This window comes from Panicum virgatum, chromosome 5K (assembly GCF_016808335.1).
Source record: "Panicum virgatum strain AP13 chromosome 5K, P.virgatum_v5, whole genome shotgun sequence".
NCBI classification, from domain to species: domain Eukaryota; kingdom Viridiplantae; phylum Streptophyta; class Magnoliopsida; order Poales; family Poaceae; genus Panicum; species Panicum virgatum.
The window spans coordinates 50,639,817-50,667,816 of NC_053140.1; the positions used below are offsets into that span (position 1 = coordinate 50,639,817).

The 28,000-nt window shown below is 45.3% G+C and overlaps 1 protein-coding gene and 2 long non-coding RNA genes across 7 annotated transcripts; all 3 read left to right on the top strand.

The window, feature by feature from the left end:
• The first annotated feature begins 693 nt into the window (after positions 1 to 693).
• Positions 694 to 3,600, top strand: LOC120708261. 2 transcript variants are annotated; one of them, XR_005689307.1, is made up of 3 exons: positions 786 to 1,403; positions 2,752 to 2,829; positions 3,381 to 3,600. It is a non-coding gene; the product is annotated as an uncharacterized LOC120708261 (long non-coding RNA). The 2 variants fall into 2 exon arrangements; XR_005689306.1 differs by having other exon boundaries at positions 694 to 2,829.
• Positions 3,601 to 6,304: 2,704 nt separating this feature from the next.
• Positions 6,305 to 23,389, top strand: LOC120708262 (insulin-degrading enzyme-like 1, peroxisomal). 3 transcript variants are annotated; one of them, XM_039993454.1, is made up of 26 exons: positions 6,305 to 6,723; positions 6,820 to 6,895; positions 8,182 to 8,249; positions 8,846 to 8,937; positions 9,058 to 9,131; positions 9,368 to 9,411; positions 9,966 to 10,017; positions 10,418 to 10,537; positions 10,601 to 10,713; positions 10,803 to 10,965; positions 11,100 to 11,192; positions 11,291 to 11,376; positions 11,708 to 11,794; positions 12,015 to 12,118; positions 12,892 to 12,994; positions 13,089 to 13,184; positions 13,292 to 13,481; positions 19,290 to 19,351; positions 19,530 to 19,634; positions 20,400 to 20,601; positions 20,700 to 20,908; positions 21,412 to 21,536; positions 21,666 to 21,717; positions 22,022 to 22,108; positions 22,532 to 22,654; positions 22,872 to 23,389. In XM_039993454.1, the coding sequence occupies exons 1-26, from the start codon at positions 6,589 to 6,591 to the stop codon at positions 23,124 to 23,126; spliced, it is 2,916 nt and encodes a 971-aa protein (XP_039849388.1). In that variant the 5' UTR covers positions 6,305 to 6,588; the 3' UTR covers positions 23,127 to 23,389. The 3 variants fall into 3 exon arrangements, with proteins under 3 accessions (XP_039849388.1, XP_039849390.1, XP_039849391.1); XM_039993456.1 differs by having other exon boundaries at positions 6,307 to 6,723; positions 8,182 to 8,937; positions 9,068 to 9,131; XM_039993457.1 differs by lacking the exons at positions 6,305 to 6,723; positions 6,820 to 6,895 and having other exon boundaries at positions 8,235 to 8,249; positions 9,068 to 9,131.
• Positions 23,390 to 24,925: 1,536 nt separating this feature from the next.
• LOC120708263 lies at positions 24,926 to 27,961 on the top strand. Of its 2 annotated transcripts, XR_005689309.1 has the most exons (4): positions 24,926 to 25,467; positions 26,000 to 26,103; positions 26,238 to 26,310; positions 27,709 to 27,961. It is a non-coding gene; the product is annotated as an uncharacterized LOC120708263 (long non-coding RNA). The 2 variants fall into 2 exon arrangements; XR_005689308.1 differs by having other exon boundaries at positions 24,929 to 25,467; positions 26,238 to 27,961.
• The last annotated feature ends 39 nt before the right edge of the window (positions 27,962 to 28,000 follow it).

Consider the following 28,000-nt stretch of genomic DNA (forward strand, 5'->3'; position numbering starts at 1 on the left):
GGTTTGTGTCAAGAAAATATATTATAGTTTTTAGTTGTAACTGCGAATGTGCTTTCCTCGAATGAATTGTGAATGTCCTTTCATATGTACAAATTGGAATACCTTGATTCAGTTTAAAATTTGCTGTGGTATATGTTTCTTTTTTTTTGCATGTCTGTGTGTGCTGTCCAAAACTAGCTTTGAATTGAATGGTGGATTTATTTGTGAATTTTCAATACTTAAATGGATCTTTTCCCAATCTTGCAGGATTTAGTGATCTACATAATCCTATAAAAAATCTTAATAAGAAACAATGTGGTTTTACTGAGTTTCTTTTTACAAAGATTTATTTATTTATTTTTTTATTCTTTTGCGTACTCTACAGAATAAATATACACGGTTTTTGGTTTTGATAGTGCGCGCAAAGCGCGCGGAATGTTCTTTTTAAAAGACGAAAGCTCACCCTGCTATGGGGCCAAAAACGAGCGCAGGATGAGCCACATCATCGTGAAATCCTGGCCGTCCGATCGCGCACGCGGAAGGTTCAGATCGTGCGATTCCCAGTCGTTTTGCAAAAAATCTCTCGAACTTTATCAAAATCAATCCGCAGTCCGACCTCCTCTCTCAGAAAATTTTACGAAAAAGCCCTCAACTTTTCTCAAAATAAACCCGCAGTCCACTTCCCCATCCCTCTCTTCCTCTCCTCCTCAGATCCACGCCAGACGACTTGATGCGGCGGCCACCGCACCGCCAGGGGCCGGTCGCCCCCCTCCCTCTCGGCGCGCGCTCGGTGGCCCAGGTGCCCCCTCACGCTCTCCCTCTCGTTCCCCATCCACCATCCAGCTCACCGCCCCCGGATCGGTCGCCTCCTCACCAAGCCGGCCGCCGCTGCAGGGGTCCTCCTCATGGCCCCTGGAGGTCTGGACTGGCCGCAGCCGCCGCGGAGTCTTCGGTGCTCGTCCGCCGCTGCGGGATCCTTGCCGTCCTTCTACCCAGGCCAACCCTCCATCTTCACATCGCCGTCATAGTCTGCTAGCTACAGCCTTCGGTGCTGCGCTCCCCAACCCCGCCCGAGCTCTTCTCGGTGCAAGCGCCATGCGGCCGCCGGCGTTCCGCCATTGCTGCTCACCTCCCACTCCTCTGACTTCGCAAAACCGCGCGGTCCTCGTGTGCCCTCCCCGTCGCCGTTGTTGTCGCAGTGAAGGTTAACGTTGTTCCTGACCTCGACCAAGACGAGCGCCTACATAACTCCCCCCAACTGCATCAGCACTCGCTGTCCAAGCACACCTTAGATTCCCTACATGCCATCGACCTCGGCCACCTCTGCCCCACCTTCCCGGACACTACAAGTGCTGCTGCTTGCTGCTTGCTGCTTGCCGCTGCCTACCTCTCCTCTACAGCCGTGCTACCATCGTTCAACCCAGGTATCCTCAGTCCTCTTGCTATCTCTCTGATTTTAGACCAAAGGCCAAAACTTTGGCCCTGCTTATATTGAAAGCAGAATGTTTACGGCTGGGGGTTCCAGCTTTACAATTCAGAGCTCTATTTCTCTGATTTCCCAACTTGTGATTTGGTTCCTAATCTCGGGTTTGGACCACAATATACCGCTGCCACCTCTAAACATGTACTCTTGAATAGAATCACCCAAGCTAGTTTAATGGGACTAAATGGGTGCTTGATCAAGGTTGTTGTACCCATACGTCCATGCACGCAATCTGTTTGACTAAATGCTTCATATGCTTGTTTATTTCACTTATGCATAAAACATACTGACTAGGTTTCAATCCTGTAATCTACATAAATTCCTTCTTTTATATGTGATTGACAACTCGTCTTGGTTTTGTAGTAAGAATCAACAACTAATGCAATGAACACACATGATATAAATTATCTCAGAAGTACACATACACCTGCAGTTCTATACAATGTTTACTTCAACATACTTTAGGAGAAATTTAGATATTTTGTTGTGAAATAAAAAAAATAGCAATGAGCCATAGTTCAGAACTTGAGATATCTTCTTGGAATTCTGGTTATCATCTTGGTATTCACAATAAATGTTGTGATCCATTGAAAGATAATCACTTCATTAATCCAAAAGGGAAAAACAAATCACCATGTTGATGTTCAAATTCCATGTGTTTTGGATTATCACCAGGTATGAGCAAGTAGTCACAAAGATTTATATTTAAAAACAACTGATTTATGGGTGCATTGCTCAATGCAAGAGAGAAACTACAGATTTTAATGCCATATCTTACCTGCGTCGATTACCTGATGGCAGCAGCTACTGCAAATGGAGAACAGGGACAAACTGATGACTATCAGGCGACTTTCGGCGTCAACTTTTGTGAATTTAATTGAACTGAATTCTTTTGACCTGCCTTGTTACATAAACTTATCTAGCACGGCTCAAAAACAAGTTTGCCAATAGCTACAAACTAACCTGAGGTTTTACCTTAATGTTATTTTCTTCAAGCTGTCATTAACATGAAGACAGTACATATTTAATCATGATGATATATAATTTGTCCAACAATGCCAATATGACATGAATCTCAAGTACAGGTAGGTGAGTCATGAGTATCAAGATGAAGATAGTACTAAATCTGTTATTTTTTCCATTTCCAACTCTTTGAACTACATACTCTCTTAACTCTTCCTAGAGTTATTCAATGTAAAATAGGATATGCCCTAAATATTTGTGGACTTGCTCTCATCACAGCATGCATCTGATAGGACTCTTTTAATGTTCAATAATTTCAACTGCAGCAATTCAAAGCGGATGCCTTAAGTTTGGCAAATACCCTTCTTTGGAAACCACAAGAGAACACTGCAAAGATAATTAAGGTACTTTTTGCTCAAGTTTTTTTTCTTTCTACTAAGACTACTGTTTGCCTAGGATGCTATGCATTATACTTTGCTCTGACAGACTCAACTGTTGCATCAGTAGATAGCCAAATTGTAGGAGGTTATGTTTGGTCTGATTTAAATGGGTATAGCTCATAAATACAATACTTACGAGATGATAACTATCTGTTAGTAAGCAAAAGAGGGGTAAAAAATACTATATGGGTTCAAACAAAATCCTAAAAAAATGGAAAGAGTGAGAGCGGTCGCTTTACAGACTAAAAAAAGATTTCCAAAATAGTAGGTGCTGTATATGAATATATACAATCAATATTTAGGAATGCAAAAACCTTCTCAAATATATCCAAATATTTGTTAATTGGGAATTTTATATCCATGCTGTTATTCAAAATATTCCAAATCGATGGATGCTTAGCTGCAACCATTTGTTTCAGAGGCAAAAATACAATTTTCAGTTTTCACCTTCAGTTGAATATCCTTCCTATGATTTGCAAAATCCTAACACTTCATAGTTTCTTTGTGTAATGCAGGGAACAAAAATTATAAGCTGCTCGATGACATTAATGACGGTCTCATTTGGCATGAGTGCAATTTAAATCCCTGTCCCTATATATGTAATGAGCAGTTTGTTATTCAAAATATTCCAAACATTTGTTAATTGGGAATTTTATATCCATGCTGTTATTCAAAATATTCCAAATCAATTGTTAATCGGAAAGTATATATCCATGCTGCTTTCAGAGGCATAAATCCATTATCAAGAGTGTAAACTTCCATATTAGTGACTGATATCTTGTATAAATACATATAATTTTGGCCGTAGCAAGTAGCATATCAACCACTCCAAAGCCAAGATAACTCTCCAAACTTTATTTGGGGGTCATTAGGCGCGGCAACGCCGCGCCATCTTTCTAGTAAAGAACTAAAGACACCGCGCACCCTGATTAACTAGCATTTGTAGCGCGACTCCAACAAGCAGAGTATCGTGTAGGCTTGTCAGTTGTTATCGAGAGAGTCCGTCGTCGCGTGGAAGGAACAAAGGCTTTAAAGCGACGGTGCTGCACGAGAGCGATGGCTACCTAATGCCGTGCGGCCTTCAGGCAACGCTCGTCCGACACCGATACCCAACAAATTCACATGAGGCGGCGACTTTCCAAAGCACTCGCGATTTCCTCGAAGAAGAGGAAAAAGAAGAAGCATGCGTGCCCACGGGTCACGGCGCGTCAGCCGTACATGGTGATGCTGATGCTGGCACGGACCCGGACGGCTGATGCACAGTGACTTCGTGGAGGGCACGTTGGTCGGGCTGTGTTTAGATTCGCAAAAAGTGGTAAAAAGGGTCATATCGGATTTTGTAGTACACTGTAGTATTTTTTCGTTTGTTTGTGATAAATATTGTCCTACCATAGACTAACTAGCTCAAAAGATTCGTCTCGCAATGTACATCAAAATTATACAATTAGTTTTTTATTTATCTACATTTAGTACTCCATGCATGAGGCAAAAAATTTTGATCCGATAGGTGAATAGTGAAATTTGGAGAGAAAAATTTTGTAACTAAACACAGCCCGGGCTAAGAGTGGCATGCTGACGTGTCTAGTTGAGTACCTATACTAAAGTGCCAAGAATCGGCGCGCTCTCAGGGGCCTTGCTACTGTTTGCGGGCTCCACGTGGGGCTTGTGCACTGTTCACGCGAGTCCCACAACTATTCACATGGGACCCACATACTATTCAGGCGGGATCCGCGTGGGATCCGCGTACTATTTAGGCGGGACCCACGTGGGGCCCACGATTCTATTAAATTAGTCTTTTTATCTTAAAAAATATTTTCCTTCTATTATTTGATAATACAAAATATATTTAACTACTTCCTACATACAAAAAATAATAACTAAACTTTGTATACTACATTCACACGTGGTAGTTGTACTACTTCTTGGGCTTCGATTTCCCTCCGTAAACCCACAAAATATAATTAAACTGTTCATTCATTTCTAATCTTACTTTTTTTTCCTTCTAAAGTAATTAAACTATACCTACTGACACAAAAAAATCCTAAGGAAAAATTACCTATACCTCTATACTACAATGCTTGAGATTTGCGCGCTCTCAGACACAAAACTACTATGCCGCTTTACTGTAATTTTTATATCTAACTCAATACATCGATACGATGTTGCTTCGAACATAGTAACAGATAATATCTTTCTATTAATATTTTAGGTCCACGTTTTGGGTACAGGCGCGCGTAGCGCGCCAACCTGACTGTTTAAGTGGGGCCCACGTGGGCCGGGTACTGTTCATTGGGCCCATATGTACTGCTTAAGTGGGGCCCGCATACTATTCAAGTGGGGCCTGCGTATAAAATATATTTAATTATTTTTTATATAAAAAATAATATGATTTTGTATACTGCGTTCACATGTAGTAGCCCTACTGTTTGTATACTACAAAGTGGGGGCCCACACCATTTGCGACCCATGCACATTTAGTGTGCCCCACTTAATGGACTCACGGTATTATTAGGTGCCTCTACCATTTGAAAAAAAAACATCGATGATGATTTCATATAGAAAATATAAAATAAATTAAACTTTTACTATATATATGAAAATAATAATTTTGTACACCACGTTCATCTACGATAGCTCTAATACTTTTTATAGTTTGTTTCACGTACATAAATTCAAAAAATAGGATCAATTATTCTTCCATCACTAATTTTATACGTTACTCTGTCAGCTATTTTTACTCACACCTAAAAGTCAACGAATTTCTAAAAAAAATTATATTGTGCTTAGATGATCATTATGATAGCATAAAATATCTAAATTTAATATTGGATTGAGTACAACAAAATATAAATTTATGTTTCATCATTCTTTTCAAGTTAATATCTTTCAAATAGACGCGCATCGCGCGTCAACCTGCCTAGTTACTTGTGAAAGCTGAAAGGAGACCCGAGCCCGAGACTTGGTCGGCAGTCTGGACAAGCAGGTTAGCGGCCCGCACGGGGGGAGGCGACTGGCACCGGTCTTCGCCGCCGAATGAAAAGGCCGTCGCAGGCACGTCAGGACTCGCAGCCGCAGCGAACGGTTCCTAGGCAGTGTTTGGTTGAGGTGGAAAAAAATTTCGCGAAAACTTTTTGCATTTTGACCACTAATTTAAAGTAGTAAATGAAGTCTAATTACAAAACCATCTCCATAATCCCGTGTAAATCGCGAGACGAACATAATGAGGTCTTTTGCTGCGTGGTTAGAGGATGATTACTGTAGCATCACTGTACCAAACCATCAATTAATTACCGTCATTAGATTTGTCTCGAAAAGTTACATCCGTCTCTGAAAATATTTTGCAAATAGACTACATTTAGTACTCATGCGGAAGTTTGTTTTTTTGTGAAATCTTGATTAGATGTTTTACCAAACACGACCCTAGTATTGGTTAATCGTAGAGCGGAGCAGGGCACGCCTTGACGAGAGCGTCAAAGCAGAGTCCGCTTCTGAAATCTCAAACCTGCGCCGCGAGCCACTGGGGACGACACGCCCCCTACCCGCCTGGGCAGTTTGTCCCCTGCCTATATAAATTGGCACGGAGATCGATTTAATCGAGTCTCCCAAGGTCTCGAGTCCCAATTAGCTTCGCTTAAGCCTTGCCCCCCAATCGGCCAGCCAATCCAATCCACCATTGGGCGAGGAGAGGTCGCAGGAGGGACTGGGAGAGCGGGTGGAGCGGTGATGGCGGCGGCGGCGGCGGCGGGAAGCAGGGATGTGGAATTCATCCGCGCGCGCAGCGACAAGCGGCAGTACCGCCGGGTGGTGCTCCCCAACGCGCTCGAGATCCTGCTCATCAGCGACCCCGACACCGACAAGGTCCGCCCGCTCGCTCGCTGGCTGATCACTCATCGTCTTCGCGTGACTTTGGCGTTCAGTTGTTAACCCCTCCTCCGTGTCTCTCGCTGCGCGCAGGCGGCGGCGTGTATGGAGGTCGAGGTGGGCTCGTTCAGCGACCCGGAGGGGCTCGAGGGCCTCGCGCACTTCCTCGGTGAGTTCGTATCCTCCCCGCCTCATCCCGTTCGCTGGTTGCCAGCGCTCTAGTTCGTTGCGTGCGCGTGCTGATCGAATCACCATTCGGATTCCAGTCGATTCGTGGCGTGAGGATCTGGGCTAGTAGACAATGATTAGATGAGGGCATTCTTCGCTACGGCACCGGGCCCCGCTGCGGAGCTTTCGCGGAATCGCTTGTGCGCTGGCATGGATCCCCTTTTGGGATCCGGCTGGGGCCTCGAATTGTCTCTGTCGAATCAAGGAGACGCTTACTTGGCTGCTAGAACCGCTCTTCTTCTGCGTGCTATCCTGGGTCAAATGATGACGTCGTAGATTTGCAGCCAAGTCATTTGATAGGTGGTGGTGGTTGAGAGCCAGCTTGGCATATTCTGACCGTCAGATTGAACAGTGGACTTTTTTTTTGAGCTGAACAGTGGACGGTTTTGATGCAGAATCAGAACAAGGGAACTGATTCTCTCGTCAGGGTGATCGTTTGAAAGTGTCCATGATTGATCGTACGGCCCCATCTGCAAATGCACGCCTTAATGTTTGATCTTCCTCATGAGCATTTTTTTTTGAACCTGTCCTCATGAGCATTTCGGTTCAGGGTAACGGCTCTTTGCATTCTGTAGTCATCGTTCTCTGAGTACTTGCTTTTCTCTTAGGTTTAAAAATGGTTTGCTGTGTCAGCTTGTAGTTAAAATAATGAGAGTCGGTGACATTGTGACAATATTGAATTGTATGACTGGAGTGGGTTGTACTTGTACAGGCAAACCTAAATGCTCCCACACGTTGCGGTCTGGTGCGAGCCTTGGCAGCTTACGCAATGCTAGTATTTTGTATGATCCACACTTGGTCTATGTGCAGACTGCATTACCAATACGTGTCGACTTTGTCTGCCGTGAAAAGTGTGGTAAAGTAGCACTGGCACACGCATGTGGGAACATACAAATTTATGCGAACACTGCACTACTCGTGCAGGGCTGTACATGAGCACCTACTCTCCATATGCATGCGAAAGCAACATTACCACATTGTTAAGACCACGTAAAGTCAAATTGATAGGCGGCGTTCCTGGCTTCCTGCAACAACAACATACAACAACATAGCCTTTTTCCCCAAGCAATGGGGTAGGCTTCCTGCACAATCTGTTAATTATAAAGGCGAAATGTTTGATAAGGATGATGGCCGGTGGATCAGTTGCATTAAATCAAAGTTTGCTTTCATTTAACTATTTCTCAGTTCCTTTCTCCTATTGATCTGTCTCATTGTCTTTGCTCACAGAGCACATGCTATTTTATGCCAGCGAGAAATACCCAGGAGAACATGAGTATACGAAATATATCACAGAGGTACATTTTATTGATCAACTTCAAGTTGCAAAAATTCAACCTGTTTTCACTTCATAAAAATTCTTTTATGCAAGTATTAGTGACTCGTAGAGCATGATTGACACCACACAGAGATAGAAAAAGAACGTCAGAAAGTATTTTTAGTCAGGCAAGCTGAGATAGGTGGGATTTTATGACTCATCTGCACTTATGCTTGTACGGTAGTATCTACTGTCATAGGGATATCGTCTTCCCTATTGTGGTTGCAGAGTGCAGCAAAAATGGATCAACCTATTCAGTTGTAACCTGTCATGTCCTCGAACCAAACACACCTAGTTCTGCAACCAGAGTACATATGATATTCTGTGGTGTCGTGGTGCTCTTACAGCGCAGCGCAAATGCTGCAAAGGAAGCTGCAACAACTTCCTGTTATAAGCTGTTGAGAGGCTAAGAGGTCCATGCTTTACAAGCCTGGAAATCCTATTATTATGATTCCCTTAAGTGAACATGTATCATGCTTCATGCCTGGTCCTATTATTGTTTCCCAAAAAAACATGGAAACCTTCAACAAGCTTGGATTATATTTTAACAATTTGGCGCGATATGAAAATTATCAGCATGGTGGCTCTTACAATGCATATACAAGCTCAGAGACAACGAATTTCTATTTTGACGTCAATGTGGACAATTTTGAAGAAGCTTTAGAAAGGTATAAGTTTCTTCAACAGTACTTTCTGTTCAGTTAACTCATCATATCCATTGGATAAGGTGGTGGTTTATGTTCTGGATTTGTTTGTTGAATAATAATGAGGTGATCTCTGATACACAGATTTGCTCAGTTCTTTATTAGGCCGCTGATGTCACAGGATGCTGTTCTTAGAGAGATAAAAGCTGTTGAGTCTGGTAAGCAGTTGTTTTATGCATGGATGCTATTTATATTGGACTGTTGCATACTACAAAGGGATACGCTTATATGGTCTTCCAAATGGAATCCTCAAATTAATTAGCTTGGATGCCTGATTATTATTATTATTATACTAGCCTGAATTAACAGCTATGGTAACTTTGTACTTTACAAAATAATTATTTTCCGTAATGCGCACACTCCGGCTAATTTTACTATTTTATTGACCTTACAGAGCACAAGAAAAACTTATTGTCTGATGGCTGGAGAATGTACCAGGTACCTGCAAGTTCAGCTTTGTTAGTCAGATAATCTTTTGGCACCCTATGCCATATCTCCAACGGAAACGGCAGTCAGTAAAGCATAGAGGCATTTTGAGTACATGATTTTTTTTTACATGCTGTGCTTCCATATATTAAAATAACACTGTGAATATTTAAGATGATTACAAATATGTTACAACAAGAACCAGCCATATATGGCATTGAACAAGTTTTGCTTATCCTAAAACTCCGAGTATCCGCTAGTTTCTCAATTTTTAGTATTTACGAAGTGTGTTCCCAATTATAAACATAGCAGTGTACATGTTTTAAGTCTTGCTTATCCTCAAAGTGGTTAGGAACGAGCAACCCAGATCTATTCCTTAGCCCAAAGGGGAAAATTTACGAGTGTACATATGCATAGAATCCCTCCAACTATGTAGGTATACACAGCTAACACATATCTAACCAAAAATTCCTCCAGTCCTCAAATTTGCTCTCTTCAATTTAACTTTTGATCCCATAGACATGCTGCGCTGTGGCCTCACTTTCTTTCTCCTTTTCACCTCCCAGCTTCAAAAGCATCTGGCTTCAAAGGATCACCCTTACCATAAATTCAGTACCGGTAAGAATGATATATGTTCAGACAGCTGCAGTGGGTGCTTATTTTATCAGCTCATTATGGTTGTTACTTGTTAGTTTGTACTGGATTCTGATAATACCCCGTGCAGAGAAGCGTCAACATGTTTTCAGGTTTCTTATGTACAACTTCCATTTTATCTTTATACAGGGAGTATCTACCACCTTCATAAATCAATTTTATGATGCACTTCAAAAGGACACTATGTTTGTTAATGCAAATTGAAATAACTACATGTAAAATCTAAATTATTGTCCCTGTCAATTCTTGCGTACTCTTAGTAAGAAACTTTCTTGTGAAAATTCTATATTAAGTAATTCTGTCATGTGATTTTTTTTATCAAAAATCTATTCTGTTTCTTCTAATTTGCTATTTAATATATCAGGAAGTTGGGAAACACTGGAAACTAAACCAAAAGAGAGGGGCTTGGACATCAGGCATGAACTTCTGAAGTTTTATGAGAATTATTCAGCAAATCTTATGCACCTTGTTGTTTATGGAAAGGGTAAGTAATGCAAATTACTCCATTGGAATATACCTATTTGAAATTGATAAAATGATTTTGCAGAGAGCCTCGATTGCATTCAGGGCTTGGTTGATTGTTTGTTTAGTGACATAAAAAACACTGACCGGATAAGCTTCAAGTGTCCGAGTCATCCTCTTTCAGAGGAACATTTGCAGGTAGAAGACAGAATGCTCGTCAGTATTATTTGTCACAAAAAAAATAGTCCACTGATGCAAATGAGAAGTGATGTCTCATGCTTATACAGCTTCTTGTCAAAGCACTGCCAATAGAAGAAGGCGACTATCTAAGAATAATATGGCCAATTACACCTAGCATCCATTTCTACAAAGAAGGTCCTTGCCACTATCTGAGTCACCTTATTGGGCATGAAGGCGAGGGGTCCATCTTCCATATAATAAAGGAACTAGGCAAGTTTACTTCTACATTTGATTGCTGTGCTTATACTTTTGCTGCCTTATCATTTACATATAGTCTATCATCCTTTACTTTCTTATATATCAACTTTTGCAACCTCTGAGATGTCCAAATTTTGCTACTGTAGGATGGGCCATGAACCTGATGGCTGGAGAGAGCACTAACAGCACTGAATATTCTTTTTTCTCAATAAGCATGAGGCTCACTGATGCTGGTCATGGTCAGTTTCCATTCATCCTTGTTTACTTGAACCAGCATTATTTTAATTTGAACCAGCATTTACATTTTTAAGGATCTTACCCATATGCTTTATTTTAGAACACATGGAAGATATTGTTGGGTTGATCTTCAAATATCTTTTTCTATTAAAAGAAGATGGAGTCCATGAGTGGATATTTAATGAGGTAACTGAAAGGTTCATGGTTTACATTTTATGTAAATTATTATTTGAAGAGTTTTGATTTTGTATCCAAGTGCTTCGCTGAGGGATAGAAAGCTAGATAACAGATGATAGACTTATAATCTGCTAATGAGTAATGATGTAGCATGGGTATTTGGATATGGGCTCTGCATTCTTGGACTCATGTTTTCTTCACATGATATTTAGAGGTTGTTTGTTGCCAATATTAACTCATAATATCAATTCTTATACATGTTTTTAGCATTTTGTGGAACAAATGAATTGATTTACATTCATTACACAAAACATAAATTCTAATACCTGTTATTGGCTAGCTTGTGGCAATAAATGAAACGGAGTTCCATTATCAAGACAAAATTGATCCAATCAGCTATGTGACGGGTACTGTCTCAAGTATGCGGGTATATTATCTACACCCATTACATTGCAATTATTTGCGATAGTTTATCTTTATAGTAATGTATTCTCTTTCCACATTCTTTCAATTTCAGCACTAAGCACTAAAAAATATGTTACATATAATTTCATCATCGTTCAGGAAAGCTGTTGAACCACAACTTTTGTCTGCAGTTCATTATTATCTTTGTGATCAATTTCAAATGCTTGTAAACTTGCTTGCAGTTGTTCCCGCCAGAAGAGTGGCTGGTTGGATCAGCATTGCCATCGAAGTATGTACCACAAAGAATAATGATGATACTCGATCAGTTGTCACCTGAAAGGGTAAGGTACACTATGCAGTTCACATGGCATCTTTGTTTTTGCCTACAGTCTATATTGCAATCCTTGTAAACACATAAAAGTACATGAAATGGTTCTAATCTAAGGTATAAAAGAGGAACAATATGTAAACAAAGTATAAAATGAAAATGACCTTCCCTTTTGCCATTTCATTTACTGATGAGTGTGCAGATCAAAAGAAAAGAGCAGAAAATCTGTAATGGACCTTGGGGACTAGTGTATCTTCTTCAATCTCACGGTTTAGTAACTCTAGCATTCATCTTGTAAAATCTCCCTTCCTATCACTGGGCGCAATCTTGAAAACCTATTGACTTTTCTGAAATATAGATGTTCTTTTGACTCCTCGTTGTGCTGAAATGCTTTTGTCCAATGCATGAGCACCCACATGCGTATCGGAGGTGTTGTGGGGGTGACAGCCTGGATAGTCTTTGACTTTAGAAAATCATGAACTGCGATGCATTACAACCTTAGTATCTGCAGCGGAGTGATTGACCTTGCTAGCTTATAATGCGAGACTCCTTGGGTATAATTTGTACTTCAACGAACTTATAAGGTTGCTAAGTTATCTTAGTGGCCCTAGCTTCTTTTATAGGTAGTGATTAAAAGGTTAGCCAATAGCTTATTTGATTATACATTCATATCTTGAACTTATCTTCATTCATATCCTGAACTTATTTCACACATGCTTTGTCTATGCCCTATGGTACTATATACATTTTTTTTTACTTCTTTGATTCAATACTTCTTTGTCTCTATTTAGAATATTCTGGGAGTCCAAAAAATTTGAAGGATCTACTACCTCTGCTGAGCCCTGGTATAATACATCATATTCTGTTGAAAATGTTACTCCTTCTGTGATACAGGTTCGTCCATTTTCTTTATTGTACCCCAGTTATCTTATTCCACTTGGCTTATTAATGTTCTAACATATTTTTGTTGATTTTCACTACTTGACAGCAATGGATTCAAAAAGCTCCCATGGAGAAACTCCACCTCCCAGAGCCTAACATGTTCGTTCCAAAGGATTTTGCTCTTAAAGAAGTGACTGAAAAGGTCAATTTTGGAGTACTTCAATGTTGGCATCAGCATACCATAATAGTATGAATTGTTGAGACCTTACATAATAAACAACTCTAACAAAAATAAAATTGTTTTATCAGGTTACTTTTCCAAAAGTATTAAGGAAGACACCACTTTCACGGTTGTGGTATAAGCCTGATTTGCTGTTCTCCACGCCAAAGGTTCACATTATAATTGATTTCCACTGCCCACTATCAAGCCACTCCCCCGAAGCATATGTTTCTACTGATCTCTTTGTTGATTTGTTAGTGGATTATTTGAACGCTTATGGTAAGCCCAAACTTGTTAATAGGGTGATCTTTTTTCACCATAACAGTCAATTTAGGTTGTACTCCTGCCAACTTTAGGTTAAAATTGTAGGAGAGAATAGTGTAGTGTATTCCTCCAAACCTTAAAAGGGTGGGTAATATAGAAGCTGTACATGGGCCTCTAGATGAGCCTAACACACAGGCCATATGGGCCACTCACATATACACCAACACCCCCCCGCAGTCTGAACTACCGGCACAACGAAGTTCAAGACTGGACAACAAAGAAAGTACACACAGGGACAACACCCCCTAGCCACAACTAGCCACCTGCTACGTTGAGGCTGGAGCGAAACTCCGAGAAGGTCGAGGAGGGAAGACCCTTGGTGAAGATGTCAGCAAACTGGGAGGTGGTCGGAACATGGAGGACCCGAACATCGCCGATAGCGACCCTGTCACGAACGAAGTGCAAGTCGATCTCCACATGCTTCATCCGCTGATGCTGAACGGGGTTGGTGGAGAGATACACGGCGCTGACGTTGTCGCAGTAGACGAGCGTGCTCTTGGCGAGCGGGCTATGGAGCTCCGCCAACAGCTGTCGGAGCCAGGACGCCTCCGCCACGCCGTTAGCGACAGCACGATACTCCGTCTCGGCACTGGAGCGGGAGACAACCGGCTGCCGCTTGGACGACCAGGAGACCAGGTTGCCGCCCAGGAAGACGGCATAGCCGGAAGTGGAGCGGCGAGTGTCCGGATAGCCAACCCAATCAGCGTCGGTGTAGACAACCAGCTCAGCAGAGGGAGAGCGGTGAAGAACTAGGCCGAAGTCGACAGTGCCGCGGACGTAGCGGAGGAGATGCTTCAGCACAGCAAGATGTGACTCTTGGGGATCATGCATATGAAGGCAGATCTGCTGAACAGCATATGTGAGGTCCGGCCTGGTGAAAGTGAGGTACTGCAAGGCTCCAGCAAGACTCCGGTAGGTAGTAGGATCAGCCACGGGATCACCCATATCAGCAGACAGCTTCGCCTGAGTGTCGACAGGAGTGGAGCAGGGCTTGCAATCAGTCATCCCAGCCCGCTCCAGGATATCAAGTGCATACTGCCGCTGGTGAAGGAGAAGACGACCAGAAGGGCGAGGCTCAACAGTAACACCCAAGAAGTGGTGGAGCTGACCAAGATCCTTCATAGCAAACTCCTGCTGCAGAGAGGAGATGACGCGCTGAAGCAACTACTGACTGGAGGCTGTGAGCACAATGTCATCAACATAGAGCAGCAGGTAGGCAGTCTCATCTCCACGGCGGTAGATGAACAGAGAAGTGTCAGATTTGGCCTCGGTGAACCCCAATGTCAGCAAGAACGTGGCGAACCGAGAATACCATGCCCGAGGAGCCTGCTTCAGACCATAGAGAGACTTGTTGAGCCGGCAGACCATGTCCGGACGACTGGAGTCCACAAATCCCGCTGGCTGAGAGCAATAGACTGTCTCTGACAAAGTGCCATGGAGAAATACATTCTTCACATCCAGCTAGTGCACAGACCAAGAGCGAGAGAGAGCGAGCGAGAGGACCGTGCGCACAGTAGCAGGTTTCACCACTGGACTGAAGGTCTCATCATAGTCCACACCAGACCGCTGGGTGAAACCCCAGAGAACCCAGCGAGCCTTGTAGCGCTCCAGTGTGCCATCAGCCCGACGCTTATGCATCCAGATCCACTTGCCAGTGATCACATTGCAACCAGACGGACGCGGCACGAGGTCCCACGTCTGGTTGTCAAGAAGAGCTGCGTACTCCTCTGCCATCGCGCGACGCCAGTGAGGATCCGCCAGGGCGTCGCGGAAAGAGGATGGTACCGGAGAGATCCGCAGCTCTCCCTCGGTGGCAGAGAGAGTCGCGGGCTGAGAAGCCATCCGCCGAGTCACCATGGGATGAATATGACGAGGGTCCCGATGGATGACTGGCGGGCGGTAAACCGGCTCGACTCGAGAGCGAGTCGGCGGAGGTGGCTGCGGCGACGGCTCCTGTGTACGTGGCGGTGAAGACTCCGGTGCCAGAGTCGGGTCCGGTGCCGGTGCTGGCGCCGAACGACGCCGGTACACCTGCACAGGCTGGGCGTAGCGCGCAGGCGCCGTAGGAGGCACCTGGGCCACGCGTGGCGCAGCAGGAGACACCGGGGCCGCGCGTGGCGCAGCAGGAGACACCGGAGCCGCGCGTGGCACGACAGGAGGTCCTGGGGCCGCGCGTGGCGCGACAGCAGGCACCGGGGCCGCGCGTGGCGCAGCAGGGATCACCGGAAGCGGTGACGGTGTACCAGGAAAATCTGCAGAGAAAGGACAGACAGACAAAGGTGGCTGAACCACCGGGTCAGGCGAGAACAAGGACTCCAACTCGGGGTCAGAGGAAGGTGTAGAGGAGGTGGAGTAGGGGAAATCCGACTCGTCAAACACAACGTGTCGGGAGATGAGGACCCGGCAAGAGGTGAGGTCAAAGCAGCGGTACCCCTTGTGGTCAGGGGAGTAACCAAGAAACACACGAGTCGAGCGGGGCGCCAGCTTGTGAGGAGCAGTGGCGGAGATGTTAGGATAACATGCACACCCGAAGACACGAATGTGGTCGTAGCGAGGAGGGGTACCGAAAAGAGTGGTGTGGAGTGGAAGCAGGAGAAGCAGTGGACGGAAGGCGGTTAAACAAGTAGGTGGCGGTGTGGGGGCTCTCAGCCCAGAAGCGGGGAGGTAGAGAGGGCTAGATCAGAAGGGTGCGCATGACGTTGTTCGTCGTGCGAATCATTCGCTCAGCCTTGTTGTTCTGGGGAGAGGTATACAGATAAGACATACGCAGCTGAACACCCCGAGAGAGGAGGAAGGTACGGGAGGTGGAGTTATTGAACTCGCGCCCGTTGTCACACTGGACAGCCTTAATGGTGAGGCCGAACTGAGTGGACACCTAGGTAAAGAAGTGGAGGAGGGTGGGGAAGGTCTCAGACTTGGCGCGCAAAGGAAAAGTCCAAGAGTAATGAGAGAAATCATCAACCACCACCAGATAGTATTTATAACCAGAAATGCTGAGTACAGAAGAGGTCCACAGGTCACAGTGAACAAGATTAAAGGCATGCGTCGCATGCGAAGAAGAAAAAAGAAAGTCTAACATGACGACCTAACTGGCACGCATGACAGAGGTGCTCAGCAGGAGCCCTAGTACAAGGAACATCGGTACTACGACTGAGCTGAGCCAAAACGTCGCGGCCGGGGTAATCAAGCCGGTGGTGCCAGGTGGTGGAAGACGGCGTCGCGGCAAAAGTAGCAGACGAAGAAGTCGAAGGCAGAGCAGCGGAAGCAGGAAGACAAAGAGTGTAAAGGGCCCCGAGCTGTCACATCGGAGGAGCGGACGCCGGAAAGCCGAATCCTTCACAATAAGACCAGAGGAGTCAAATTCGATGGAACAAGAATTGTCAGCTGTAAACTGGCGAATGGAAAGAAGATTATGAATCATCTGAGGAGCAACAAGAACATTGGGAAGACGAAAAAAACTAGGAGCAGAACCCACGACAGTGACATGAAGACAAGACTCATCGCCAACCATGATGGAAGAAGGGCAAGAGGGATGTGGGGGTCGGACAGAAGAGAGAATACCGGCATCAGGTGGTGTGGAAGGAGGCACCCGAGTCGGCGATCCACTCGGTGCTGACCGGCGGTGTCAGCCCCATGGTGCTGAAGGACTGCGCCAGCGCGGCTTGGTGCCACCCACCAGACCAGGTCGGTGGCTGGCTGGGCTGAGCAGGTGGAGTTCAGGACGGCGCGAACAGGGTAGCAGCACCGGTGAACATGGCCGCCGACTGGAGCTGAGGACGAGCCCCCCCCGGGACCCTGAAACAGCCACATCGAGATGTGCCCTGACCATGGGTTGCTGAAGGATGGCCAGGGCGTACCTCCAGGGGCAGGGGCAGGAGCGGGAGCCGGAGACGGCGCCCCCCCCCCCCCCCGACGACCCCCACCAGCACCAGTACCAGAACCTCCAGAAGCAGGGCCACCAGTACCACCACCACTCCGTCCTCCCCGCCGACGACGTCCACGCCCCCCTCCCCCCCACTGCCGGGCTGCCCGGTGGGAGGAGCACCAAGGAGGGAGGTGGCAGGTGAGGCGAAGGAAGCCGGTGCAACAGCCACGAGTGCGGTGGAGGTGGACGAGGACGATCCGGTCGCGAGACCCCTGGTGATCTCCTCGAGAACGAGGTCGTCCCGGACCTGCAGGAAGGAGGGGAAGGGCCTCTGGAGGGTGATCCATGTCCGCAGGTGGTCATAGGTGCTGCTCAGACCCCGCAGGACATTGAGAACCAAGACCCGATCGGGCACCACCCGAGGTCGTGAAGAGCATCAGCCATGCCCTTCATCCTCCTGCAGAACTCACCAACGGAGAGGTTCCACTGCTCGAAGGTGCAGAAGGTGGCGTCGAGCTGGAGAGCGCGGAACTCGGCGTTGCCGAGGAACTGCCCCTCGAGCGCCAGCCAGGCCTGTCGCGCGGTACTGCCGTGAGTCCTGACCATGTCCTGAAGATCTAGGGAGATGGTCCCAAAGATCCAGGACATGGCGATGCTGTCGAGGCGCAGCCACACCACGTCCCGCGCCTCGATCAGCGTGTCGAGACGTGGTCGTGGAGGGTGAGGAGGCCCTGGTCCCGCCAGCGTCCGTAGTAGGAGGACGTGGGGTCGAGGAGGACGGTGACCAGGGCCCTGATGTTCTGGACGCTGGTGGCCTGGAGGTGGAGCTGGGCGACCATGGGGGCGGTCGGGTCGAGCCGGGGTCCAGGTCCAGAGGGCGGGGCCTGGTGGGAAGAAGAGGCGCCGTGCTCGGTGAAGGGGACGACGGGCTGCTGGCCGGAGGAGACACGGAAGTAGTGCTCCGCCTCGGCGACCCGGAGAGCGAGAGCATCGGCCGCAGCGCGCTCGCGCTCCCAAGCGAGGGTAGCCACGCGGACCCGCTCCTGAGCCGCCGAAGCCTCGGACTTGGCGGCGAGGAGGGCCGCGGCGAGAGCAGCGTCGGCATGCTGCCCACGGAGGGCGGCGGCGGCGGCGTACGGCGCATCCGCGGGGGGCATCCAGAGCCCAGGCCACGCGGGTGCGGGCGCGGTCGGCGCGGGAAGGGTTTCAGGAATGGAGGCGTCGGCGGGAAGGGTCTGCTTGCCCGCAGCGACAGCGGCACGGTGGGCGGCGGCAGCGGCGTCGGCGGCGTCGGCCGCGGGCACCGGCGGCAGCTGCAGGAGCGGAGCAGGGGCGGCGCCAGGAGCAGGGGCCACGCCCGCGCCCTGGGCGGCAGCGGTTACGCCGCCAGGGACGGCGGCAAGGGCGTCGGCGGCGGCGCCCTCCGCCCAGGGGTTGGATCGGGCGGCGGCCATGGCCCCCCAGCGGCGGATCCCGCGGGGCCAGCCTGTGTGGCGGCGGCGCCCGCGTCCCCAGCGCCTGCGCCGCCAGGGACGGCGGCCAGTGCGGCGCAGGCGCCCCCCCAGGAAGCGGATCCAGGGGCAGGGGCGCCAGGGGCAGAGCCCTCCGCGCCAGCAGGAGGAAGGAAAGAGGTGAGGGGAGGGAAGAAGGAGAGGGGAGGAGGCGCCGGCGGCCGGCGGCCAGCCATGGCAGCGGCGGCAGCTAGAGAAAGAGAGGGAGAAGGCTAGCTGATACCATGTAGGAGAGAATAGTGTAGTGTATTCCTCCAAACCCTAGAAGGGTGAGTAATATAGAAGCTGTACATGAGCCTCTAGATGGGCCTAACACACAGGCCATATGGGCCACTCACATATACGGCAACAAAAATGTATACTGACAAATCTCTGTTCATTTTGCAGCTTATGATGCTCAAATTGCTGGTTTATACTATTCAATATATCTTACTTCGGCTGGATTCCAGGTAATTATAGTTACTATAATTGCTTTTCTCTTCAATGAGTGCTCCTAACTGTAACTGTTAAGGGGCACATTGTATAATTATTATGCTGTTTGTTGGAACTCTGATGCATTGTCACATTGCTGGTATTATGCTAGTTTTTTAAATTAAAACTTAAACATTTATCTGTGTATGTTTAAAGGTCTCCTTAGGCGGTTACAATGATAAGATGAGGGTTCTCCTAAATGCCATACTGAAGCAAATTGCTAACTTTGAAGTTAAGCCAAACATATTTTCTGCCCTGAAGGTAAGCTGTGAATCTTGATATTCTGGTGCTTGCTTTCCTTTCATAATTTTGCCAGGAACATTTAAATTCGTAATCTACCCTTGTAATAAAGTTTTTTGCTCAGTTCGTTTGAGGAGTTTCAGTTTCGTTAATCTCTGTTTTTTTTGTAAAATTACAACTATAGATGATTAGAGATCTGGTGCTCCACAGGAGTAACTGTGGTTTATTTTGTCAGCTCTTGATTTTTTTTTTGTTTTTTGGCTCACCAGCTTGTCATGAAAGTGTAGGAAAACTTTCGACAACATCTAGCTGAACAAAATAAGGTCTTTACTAAAATTTAGTTTCTGTGAATGCAGAAATCTAGATTCTAGGCACACTTGACAAGTCAAATATTCACAAATAATTTATAACTGTCTATACCCTATGATGTTAATCTTAGTCCTTATGTCAATTCCCAACACTAATTTTCTCAACTCCCTGGTGTAACTGCTTGTAATGGTGCAGTTTTTTTTATGCATTTATGCATATGACTGACTCATCACATTGTGATTAAGAAAAAGTAGGGCAATATGCACATTTCATTAATGGCACTAATAGTGTGGATTGTCAGAACCAAATATGTTGCAGGTTGCAACATATTTCATCAAACATCATACTTGTCCTGTGGTATTTCAAATCTAGGGTGGCAATGTCCACATCAGGCATTTGCAAACTACTGAGCATAGTAGTCTTTCTTGTGATGATTTTTTTTTCATGATATTACTGATCAAGATCTTCCAATCTCAGGAAACTACAGTCAAGGACTACCAAAATTTCAATTTCAGTCAACCACATTGTCAAGCTTCATCCTATGTATCTTTAATATTAGAAGATAAAAAATGGCCTGTAGCTGAGAAACTTGAAGCTCTTGCGAAGCTTGAATCAGATTCTCTCGCGAAGTTCTTACCAAACTTGCTATCAAAGGCATTTTTGGAATGTTATATTCAAGGTTTGGCAGATTTATGTACTAATAATGGTGTAATTTAATTTTCGTGTGTCATGAATGGAAAATATCTCTAATTGTACTTACTAAAATTCTCCTTGTAGGGAACATTGAACCAAGTGAGGCTAAATCCATTGCGCAGGAGATTGAGGACACTATATTCAGTACCCCTAACACTATGTTCAAATCCATGTCTCCATCACAATATCTGACTAAAAGGGTTATCATGCTTGAAAATGAATTGAAATGCTACTACCAAATTGAGGGCTTAAATCAGAAAAATGAGAATTCATCAGTTATCCAATATATTCAGGTATGGAAAAATCTTTGTGTGATTTGGTGCAACAGGTGCAGTACAAATTTGGTTGTTCCTTAAAACCTTCAGTGCAAAACTAATGTACCAAACCAATTACTAATTTGGTAATCTGCTCCTTGTTATCTAGTGTTTGTTGTCAGTATAATGATAGCTGCAACACTGTGTCGAGGATTGTTGGCAGTTTGCCAGTTGCCACTCAGTTGGGCACTGGCCAATTTTACTCGGTCAAACTTATTCGATTCAGATATTTTTTCCATCCTTCAGTTTTAAAGATGCTAGGGTGCAAAATAATATTGAATGCTCAAACACAACAAGAATTTGTTTATAAGGTAGCAGTTCATCTAAAGAATCAACTGACAAAAAATCAGGATAAGACTAAATACGTTCCTAGCTTAATATAATAAGATTTGTCTCATGGATCTATCCAATGTACCTTGCTTAGGGGAACATTTCAATTAACAGAAACCATGCCAGGATACTAACATGTTGAATATATTCAGGTACATCAAGATGATGCCAGTTTGAATATCAAACTTCAGCTGTTCTCTTTAATTGCTAGCCAGCCTGCCTTCAACCAGCTACGGACAGTTGAGCAACTTGGGTATATAACAAGTCTTTCTCTAAGGTATATCCCAGGGGGTTTGTATTACAATTGCTTGTTCTTTTCTCTTTTCAGGATTACCATAAGCTTTTAACTAGCATTTGAATTTGACCATTTAAAACCTAGCTTAATATGAATGTTATCATTCTGCAGATCCGACTATGGAGTCTGGGCACTCCAGGTGGTTATTCAGTCCACAGTTAAGGTACTGGTTCAGAACTAGGGTAACTGGCTTGTCAAAAATTTCGTCTTTGCTTCTACTGATATAGAGTAATTGGCACGACGTTATTTAAAAAAATATGACAACCTTCTCGTGGTTAGCTGATACGAGCGTTGAACTCTAGGACTGGTCGAGACTCCTGTCCCGACCCGGGTTCAAACCACGGCGCCTTCTTAGAACCCCCCCCCCCCCCTCTCCTTGGTCGAGTTTTTTATTACTTTTTCTTTATTCGAAAAATCACATGACTAAAATTCCACTTGCTCCTGCTGATATTATGTTGGACACATAGGATCCTTCGTACCTTGATGCTAGAATTGACGAATTCTTCAAGATGTTTGAAAGCAAAATCCATGAACTGTCTGACAAGGATTTCAAGGTTAGTGGCTCCGTTTTGTACTTCTATATAATGTACTCTCTCCGCTCCAAATTGTAGGTCGTTTTGACTTTTCTAAATACATAATTTTTAGGATGTTTTAGACATAGTGTATATCTAGATACGTAGCAAAGTCTATAAATTAGAAAAGCCAAAACGACCTACATTTATGTGATGTTGGATGTCAAAGTGCTGTTCATTTTCTTAAGTATTCCTTAAAATGCTCTTTAAAGTATTCGCTGTTGAGTCACAAGCACCACTGGAGAGTGGATTGGAAGGATGAAGAATTGGGCTTTTAAAATGGAATTCAGAATATGACATCATAACTGAATTTATAATTCATACCCTATATATTATTGGACTATTCGTATGTCCATAACCAGAGGGTATTACTTGGTATTATTGACATGGAGTTTCTTGGTTCAGAGAAATGTGAAATCACTCATTGATTCTAAACTAGAGAAGTTCAAAAACTTGCGGGAGGAATCTCATTTCTACTGGAGAGAGATTGGCGCAGGGACTCTCAAGTTCGATAGGGTCGAGTCTGAGGTAAGGCCTTTTGCTTAAAATGCTTTATCATTGTAAAACAACATTGCATCAAGTATTCAAGTTTAAAGCAAACAGGTTGTAGTTAAACAGAAATGCTGTACGAATAGAGAAGTTTTCTCAAAATTCTATCACTGTTAATATTCAGAGAGAACAGAAAATAAGAAGGTTGAATATTAATCGTCAACAAGATGTACTGACCTCGAATAAAATTTGCCAGGTCGCCCTCCTAAGAGAGCTGAAGAAAGAGGAATTCATTGCGTTTTTCGATCAGTACATAAATTTGGATGCGCCCCAAAGGAGGACACTAAGCGTGCAAGTCTTCAGTGGAAACCATTCTGCAGAGTTCAAGAAGGCGGCCGCCGAAGCCGATCCACCGAAAACGTACAGGATTACAGATATATTCGGCTTCAAACGATCGAGGCCGCTGTACAGCTCACTCAAGGGAGGTCCGGGTAGGATCACAATGGACTGAAAAGCTATACCAGGCTGCTACTCTCTTTCTTATAGTTATAGGCTGTGCATACGCATGAACTAGATTTTAATTAGCTCCATGAAGATTCGATTGCACAGTTGATACTATTCTTCAGTCACGGCTTAACCAATAATGCACGACCACAGTCCACACGTCACTTTCTGGAGAAATCTAAGAGCTGTACCGAGTCACATGCACATGTTGGTTTGTCTTTCTTCTGGGTTCGGACAACTATGCAATTTGTACACTTAACAGTTACATCATCACAGTACAGAACTACACAAGAAGGCGCCATGAGGAGCCAAGAGAGATCAACTACCACATACACAGCTTGTAACCCGGCTGCCCGACGGACCGTCACGCAGCCGCCATCCTCTCGTGCATCGCCTGCTCGGCTCCGGCACGCACAGTGGCGCCGGTGCCCTCCCGCGCGAACGGCCGCCGGTGCCCCCACTCGTAGCCTACGCGGTGCCACCTGCACCGGAACGACCCCCGGTGCGCCGTGGGCGAGCACACGCAGTAGTGGTGCGGCTGGGCCTGGCGCACCCGCGTCGGCGCGGAGGGCGACGGCGACGGCGACACTCCCGCTTGCCGCTCCCGCCGCCTCGCCGCGCAGCCCGGCGGCAGCCCCGGATGGCACATGCTCTCAGGACTGAAGGGCGAGCCGCGCCCGCGACGCTAGAGAAGGACACCGATCGCCCCGGCGGCGTCGCGTATGCAATGAAGAGGCAGAGGCGCCGGAACGGAACTGGATTCCGCGACGTTTTCGGGTGGTGGTGCCCCCCTGGGGTGGGAGGTGACTAGACGAGGGGAGGAAAAAGGGCGGGGGAATATTTGTGGGCGGGGGTGGCTGGGTTGGTTTCGCGACGCGGTGACGTGGAGGGGAGGGCGGGGGGCGTGGGCGCGTGGCTGCGCGCGGAGCGGAGGGCGTGGCGCGCACGGGCCGGCGGGCCGGCGGCCGGGGATCGCGTGCGTGCGTGCGCTGGCGCCGCATGCTGATCCCTTCTCCGGTTTCGTTGTCCAAGGAGGAGTTGCGGCTTTCTTTCGGTGCACGCCATGGAATCGGGGTGCGCACCAAAACAGGGAGCCAGGAGGAGCAGATCCTTCCACCCTCCCGTAGCTTCTCTGCGGTTGCGGCGGCCCTTTCCTATCCTCTCGTCTCATCCGAGCGGAGAGTAGCGTACCCGGAGGCCAACTGATTGCTTGGGCCTTGGGACATCCGGTTTACGAAGGTCTTTTTTAGCAGAAATCGTCAGATAGTCAGATGGACGATGATAGGTTTGCGTGGTACAGGTTACAAACTTTAGAAACACCACATTGGATAGCACGAAGGGTCGAAGGTTCCCCTGCCACAATGCATTTTTAAAACGGTTCGTGATCTATGGATTATAGCTTGTTCTGCCTTATCGATTACTATTTTCATGTGCAGGGACTCAAATATCATGATATCAGCTCAATAGTCTGAAAACGCGTCATCTTAAAAAAACAGAAAATTTATTGGAATATGATACATTTTGACCGAATTGCGAGTGATTCATATTTAAGAATGCTTTTCACATTATATTGATTCGCCAACTATAAATATTGTGATTATTTGTGACAAAAATATGATCAAAATCTTTTGGGAAGACCAAGCTAAAAACAAATATAGCCTTATAGTAACGCCAATTTTAGTGTAAAGTTTTATTGCACAGTCTTCATAAAATAATCAGGTTTCGGATGCCCATGGCTATTTCTAATTATAGTTTTTTGAAAGGTAATGACTTGTATCCGGCCAGCCGTAATTTTGTTGAACGTTACGCACACACCAATCTGCTGTCCAGTTGCGAGTGGAGGGACCTTTTTTCACAGTTTTCACCACCGGCTCAAATCTCTTGACTCCATTCTCGTGCGTGGTCCCCACAGAACCTGATCTGCTCAGCTTCTCCGTTCTCCTCTCTCATCCTCTCTCTCTCTCTCTCTCTCTCTCTCTCTCTCTCTCTCTCTCTCCGATCAGCGGCCCAGCTTGGCGACGGCGGCGCGGCCGCGTCACTACCTGGCTGATCTGCTCCATACGTCACCTGGCATGGCTCATCAGCATCGAGGTATCACCAGGAAGCCGCGGGCACCAGCGGGAGCGGCAGTGTCGGGAGCAGTAGCGGCAATGGCGGCGCCGGGGATTGGCTCCGGCTCGACCACGTCCCGACGTCCCTCGGGCTGGCGCCGCGGGCTCGCCGGTCGACACCTTCGCGGACCTAGCAGCGGGGCCGCATCTCCTGACGTTGCAGCCGCGGACGACGATGGCGGAGGCGCTGCCTCGGCCCGTCGGAGTCTGGTTCGTGCTCCTGGCCGCACCGCACCCGTAAGCACACTTCTACTGCACGATGCGAAGCATTTCGTGTGTTCCTCTCCCCCTCTCGCTCACCTCAGCTCTAATTTCCCCCAATTTGATTTGGTCCCTATTCTAGGGTTTGTCTTGGGATTGGTTGTCGTTCCTAGTTTTTGGTTAAGGATTAAGCAATAATATGATTTTAATTAGGCAGTGTTATTATGGAATTAGCCAGTTAGTGTATTTTTCTCATCTTCTGTTAATGAGCCATTTTGGTTTGGCATTCTACTGATTTTGTTCCTGCTTTGGTGCTTGGTGTTAGAATAGGCCCAGACAAACCAATATTAGTGATTTAGTTCCTGCTTGGTATTGAATATTGTAAATTGGGGATAATAAGCAGAGGCCTTCAGTTAAAATGGTTATTAGATGATGCCATGTTCATGTAACTTATAACTTGTACACACAATATGTTAATTCTGATTTAGCATTTGTGCACTGTTGGTGATGAACTTTTAGAGCCTATGCACTGAAGCAGACTTTGACAGGTCTCTGAATTTTCTTACAGGAGCAAGTGCAGCATAACATAATCTGAGGGAATAATTGAGAAGAAATCTACTGCTACTCTACAAGATCCTACTGGGGCATTGTGTTTCCAAGAATCATAATCAGGTAGAACATGCAGCTGCATTCAGTTCAAAAAAAAACGTGCAACTGCATCATGTTTTTTAGTTGTTTTCCTAGACATTCACCTTGCATTTTTATTCATCTGTTTCAACTTGGTGGTGGTGGCTGCATATCAACAGTGGACAGAGCACGACGACCATGACCTCTCTGATGTTCTCCCAAATCCTCTCAGTCCGGGTCTTATGATGCCAGGTTAGCATTATTGTCTTCAGAATTTAGATATACTAGCATATCAGAACAGAGGATATTGATGAACTCATCAAATGCTTAACTAATACCACTAAGATACCTAGGGAACATTAATCAAAATGCTTATGATGTTAAAGAGCATTCAACTGAACCATTCATTTTCTTTGGTGTGTAATTTACCTTGTACTTATTCATCTATTTGAACTTGCTAGTGGTGCTAGGCCACAACAGCGTCCGGACCACAAATTTCATCTTGTAGGCAATATTTGCTAATCAGCTAGCAAATTTTTCATTTTAGTTTTTCATTTTTGCATTCAGTTTTAAGCATTTTCAGTGTTATTTTTTTTTTGTTTTCTATTGATCAGTTTTCATGCTTGGTGCTGTTGTGTTATAGCCTTGCGATGTCTTTTTTTTGGGGAAGCATTTGTGATTACTTTGTAGTGTAGATGGTGCTGATCGGTTAGGCAATAATTCAGTTGTCAATATGCAAATGTAGCATCCAAGGTACACATTCTATCACATCAGCAAATCTTAGCACTCTGATGACTTTTTTATGCACATACAAGCTGTTTTTTGCTAGATTATGAGGTATATGTATTGCTGAATTAAATCACAAATATGCATGTGTACTAAGATTATAAAGATTAGTGCTTTGATTAATCAATTATAGATACACTAAGCGTTCATTGTGAGTGCTCTTTTTTTCACTTGCAGTGTCATGCCCATGTGTCCATGCCTATAATTGAGGGTTATCAATTGTTCTAAAATTATGCTATCAAGATGTTATATTGATCTGTTTTGATCAGCACCCGAGTCATTCCTAAAACACACTACTGCATGTCTATCCCCCTAGTCTAATTACCTTTTTCTAACATTTTTTTTTGCCTAACATTTCCTAGATGATGCCCGCAAGCTATCAGATATTCATTTCTGTTCGATGCTATGTATTCATGGGTCATGAACAAGGATCGGAACAATATGTAACTGGGGTGGTCTAGTGCAGAATCTAGGCAATTTAGTGTATGTCTGGAAAGCATTTATGTCAAATTTAGAAGCAATTTGAATATAAGCTAATAGGAATTTATGGTTATGCAACTAGGGTAGTTTACTTTTTGTGTACAGATGTCAAGCTTTTGCTTTTTCATCAGGCTTTGTTTTTTCTTGTTTTTCTGTTGCATCCTTTTGGTATTATAGTTAGCAACAATATGATCTGTGTTAGGCAATACCATGGTCATTTGGGACAATAATGCGCTTCTGGTTTTAGGGAATATAGCACTTCTGAAGCTAGCACAATTTAATCGATCATACATGTGCTTTTTATGCTGCCTTCAGAACTTTTTTAACATGCGGTTTAGCATATGCATTGTGTTATCAGATCAATTTACTACATTGTATTTGTAGGTCATGTGCAGCGAAGCTAAAGTCAAGCATAAGCAGGGGTGTATCTAGTGATTACGTGATGAAACATTATTGTTGTGAATATGTTTTATTTGCTTGTATATTTATTCTAATTTGCTTTGGATCAATCTGTTTTATTTGCTTGTACATTTATTCTAAATTGCTTCGGAGTGTATTATGATATGCTTTCAACTTTTAACAAAAGTGCTTTTGGAACTATACGAGAAAAATATCATCATAACATATTGAAGTGAGATCTTGTTTTGATCTTTTTATTGGGGTCAACTCAATGGTG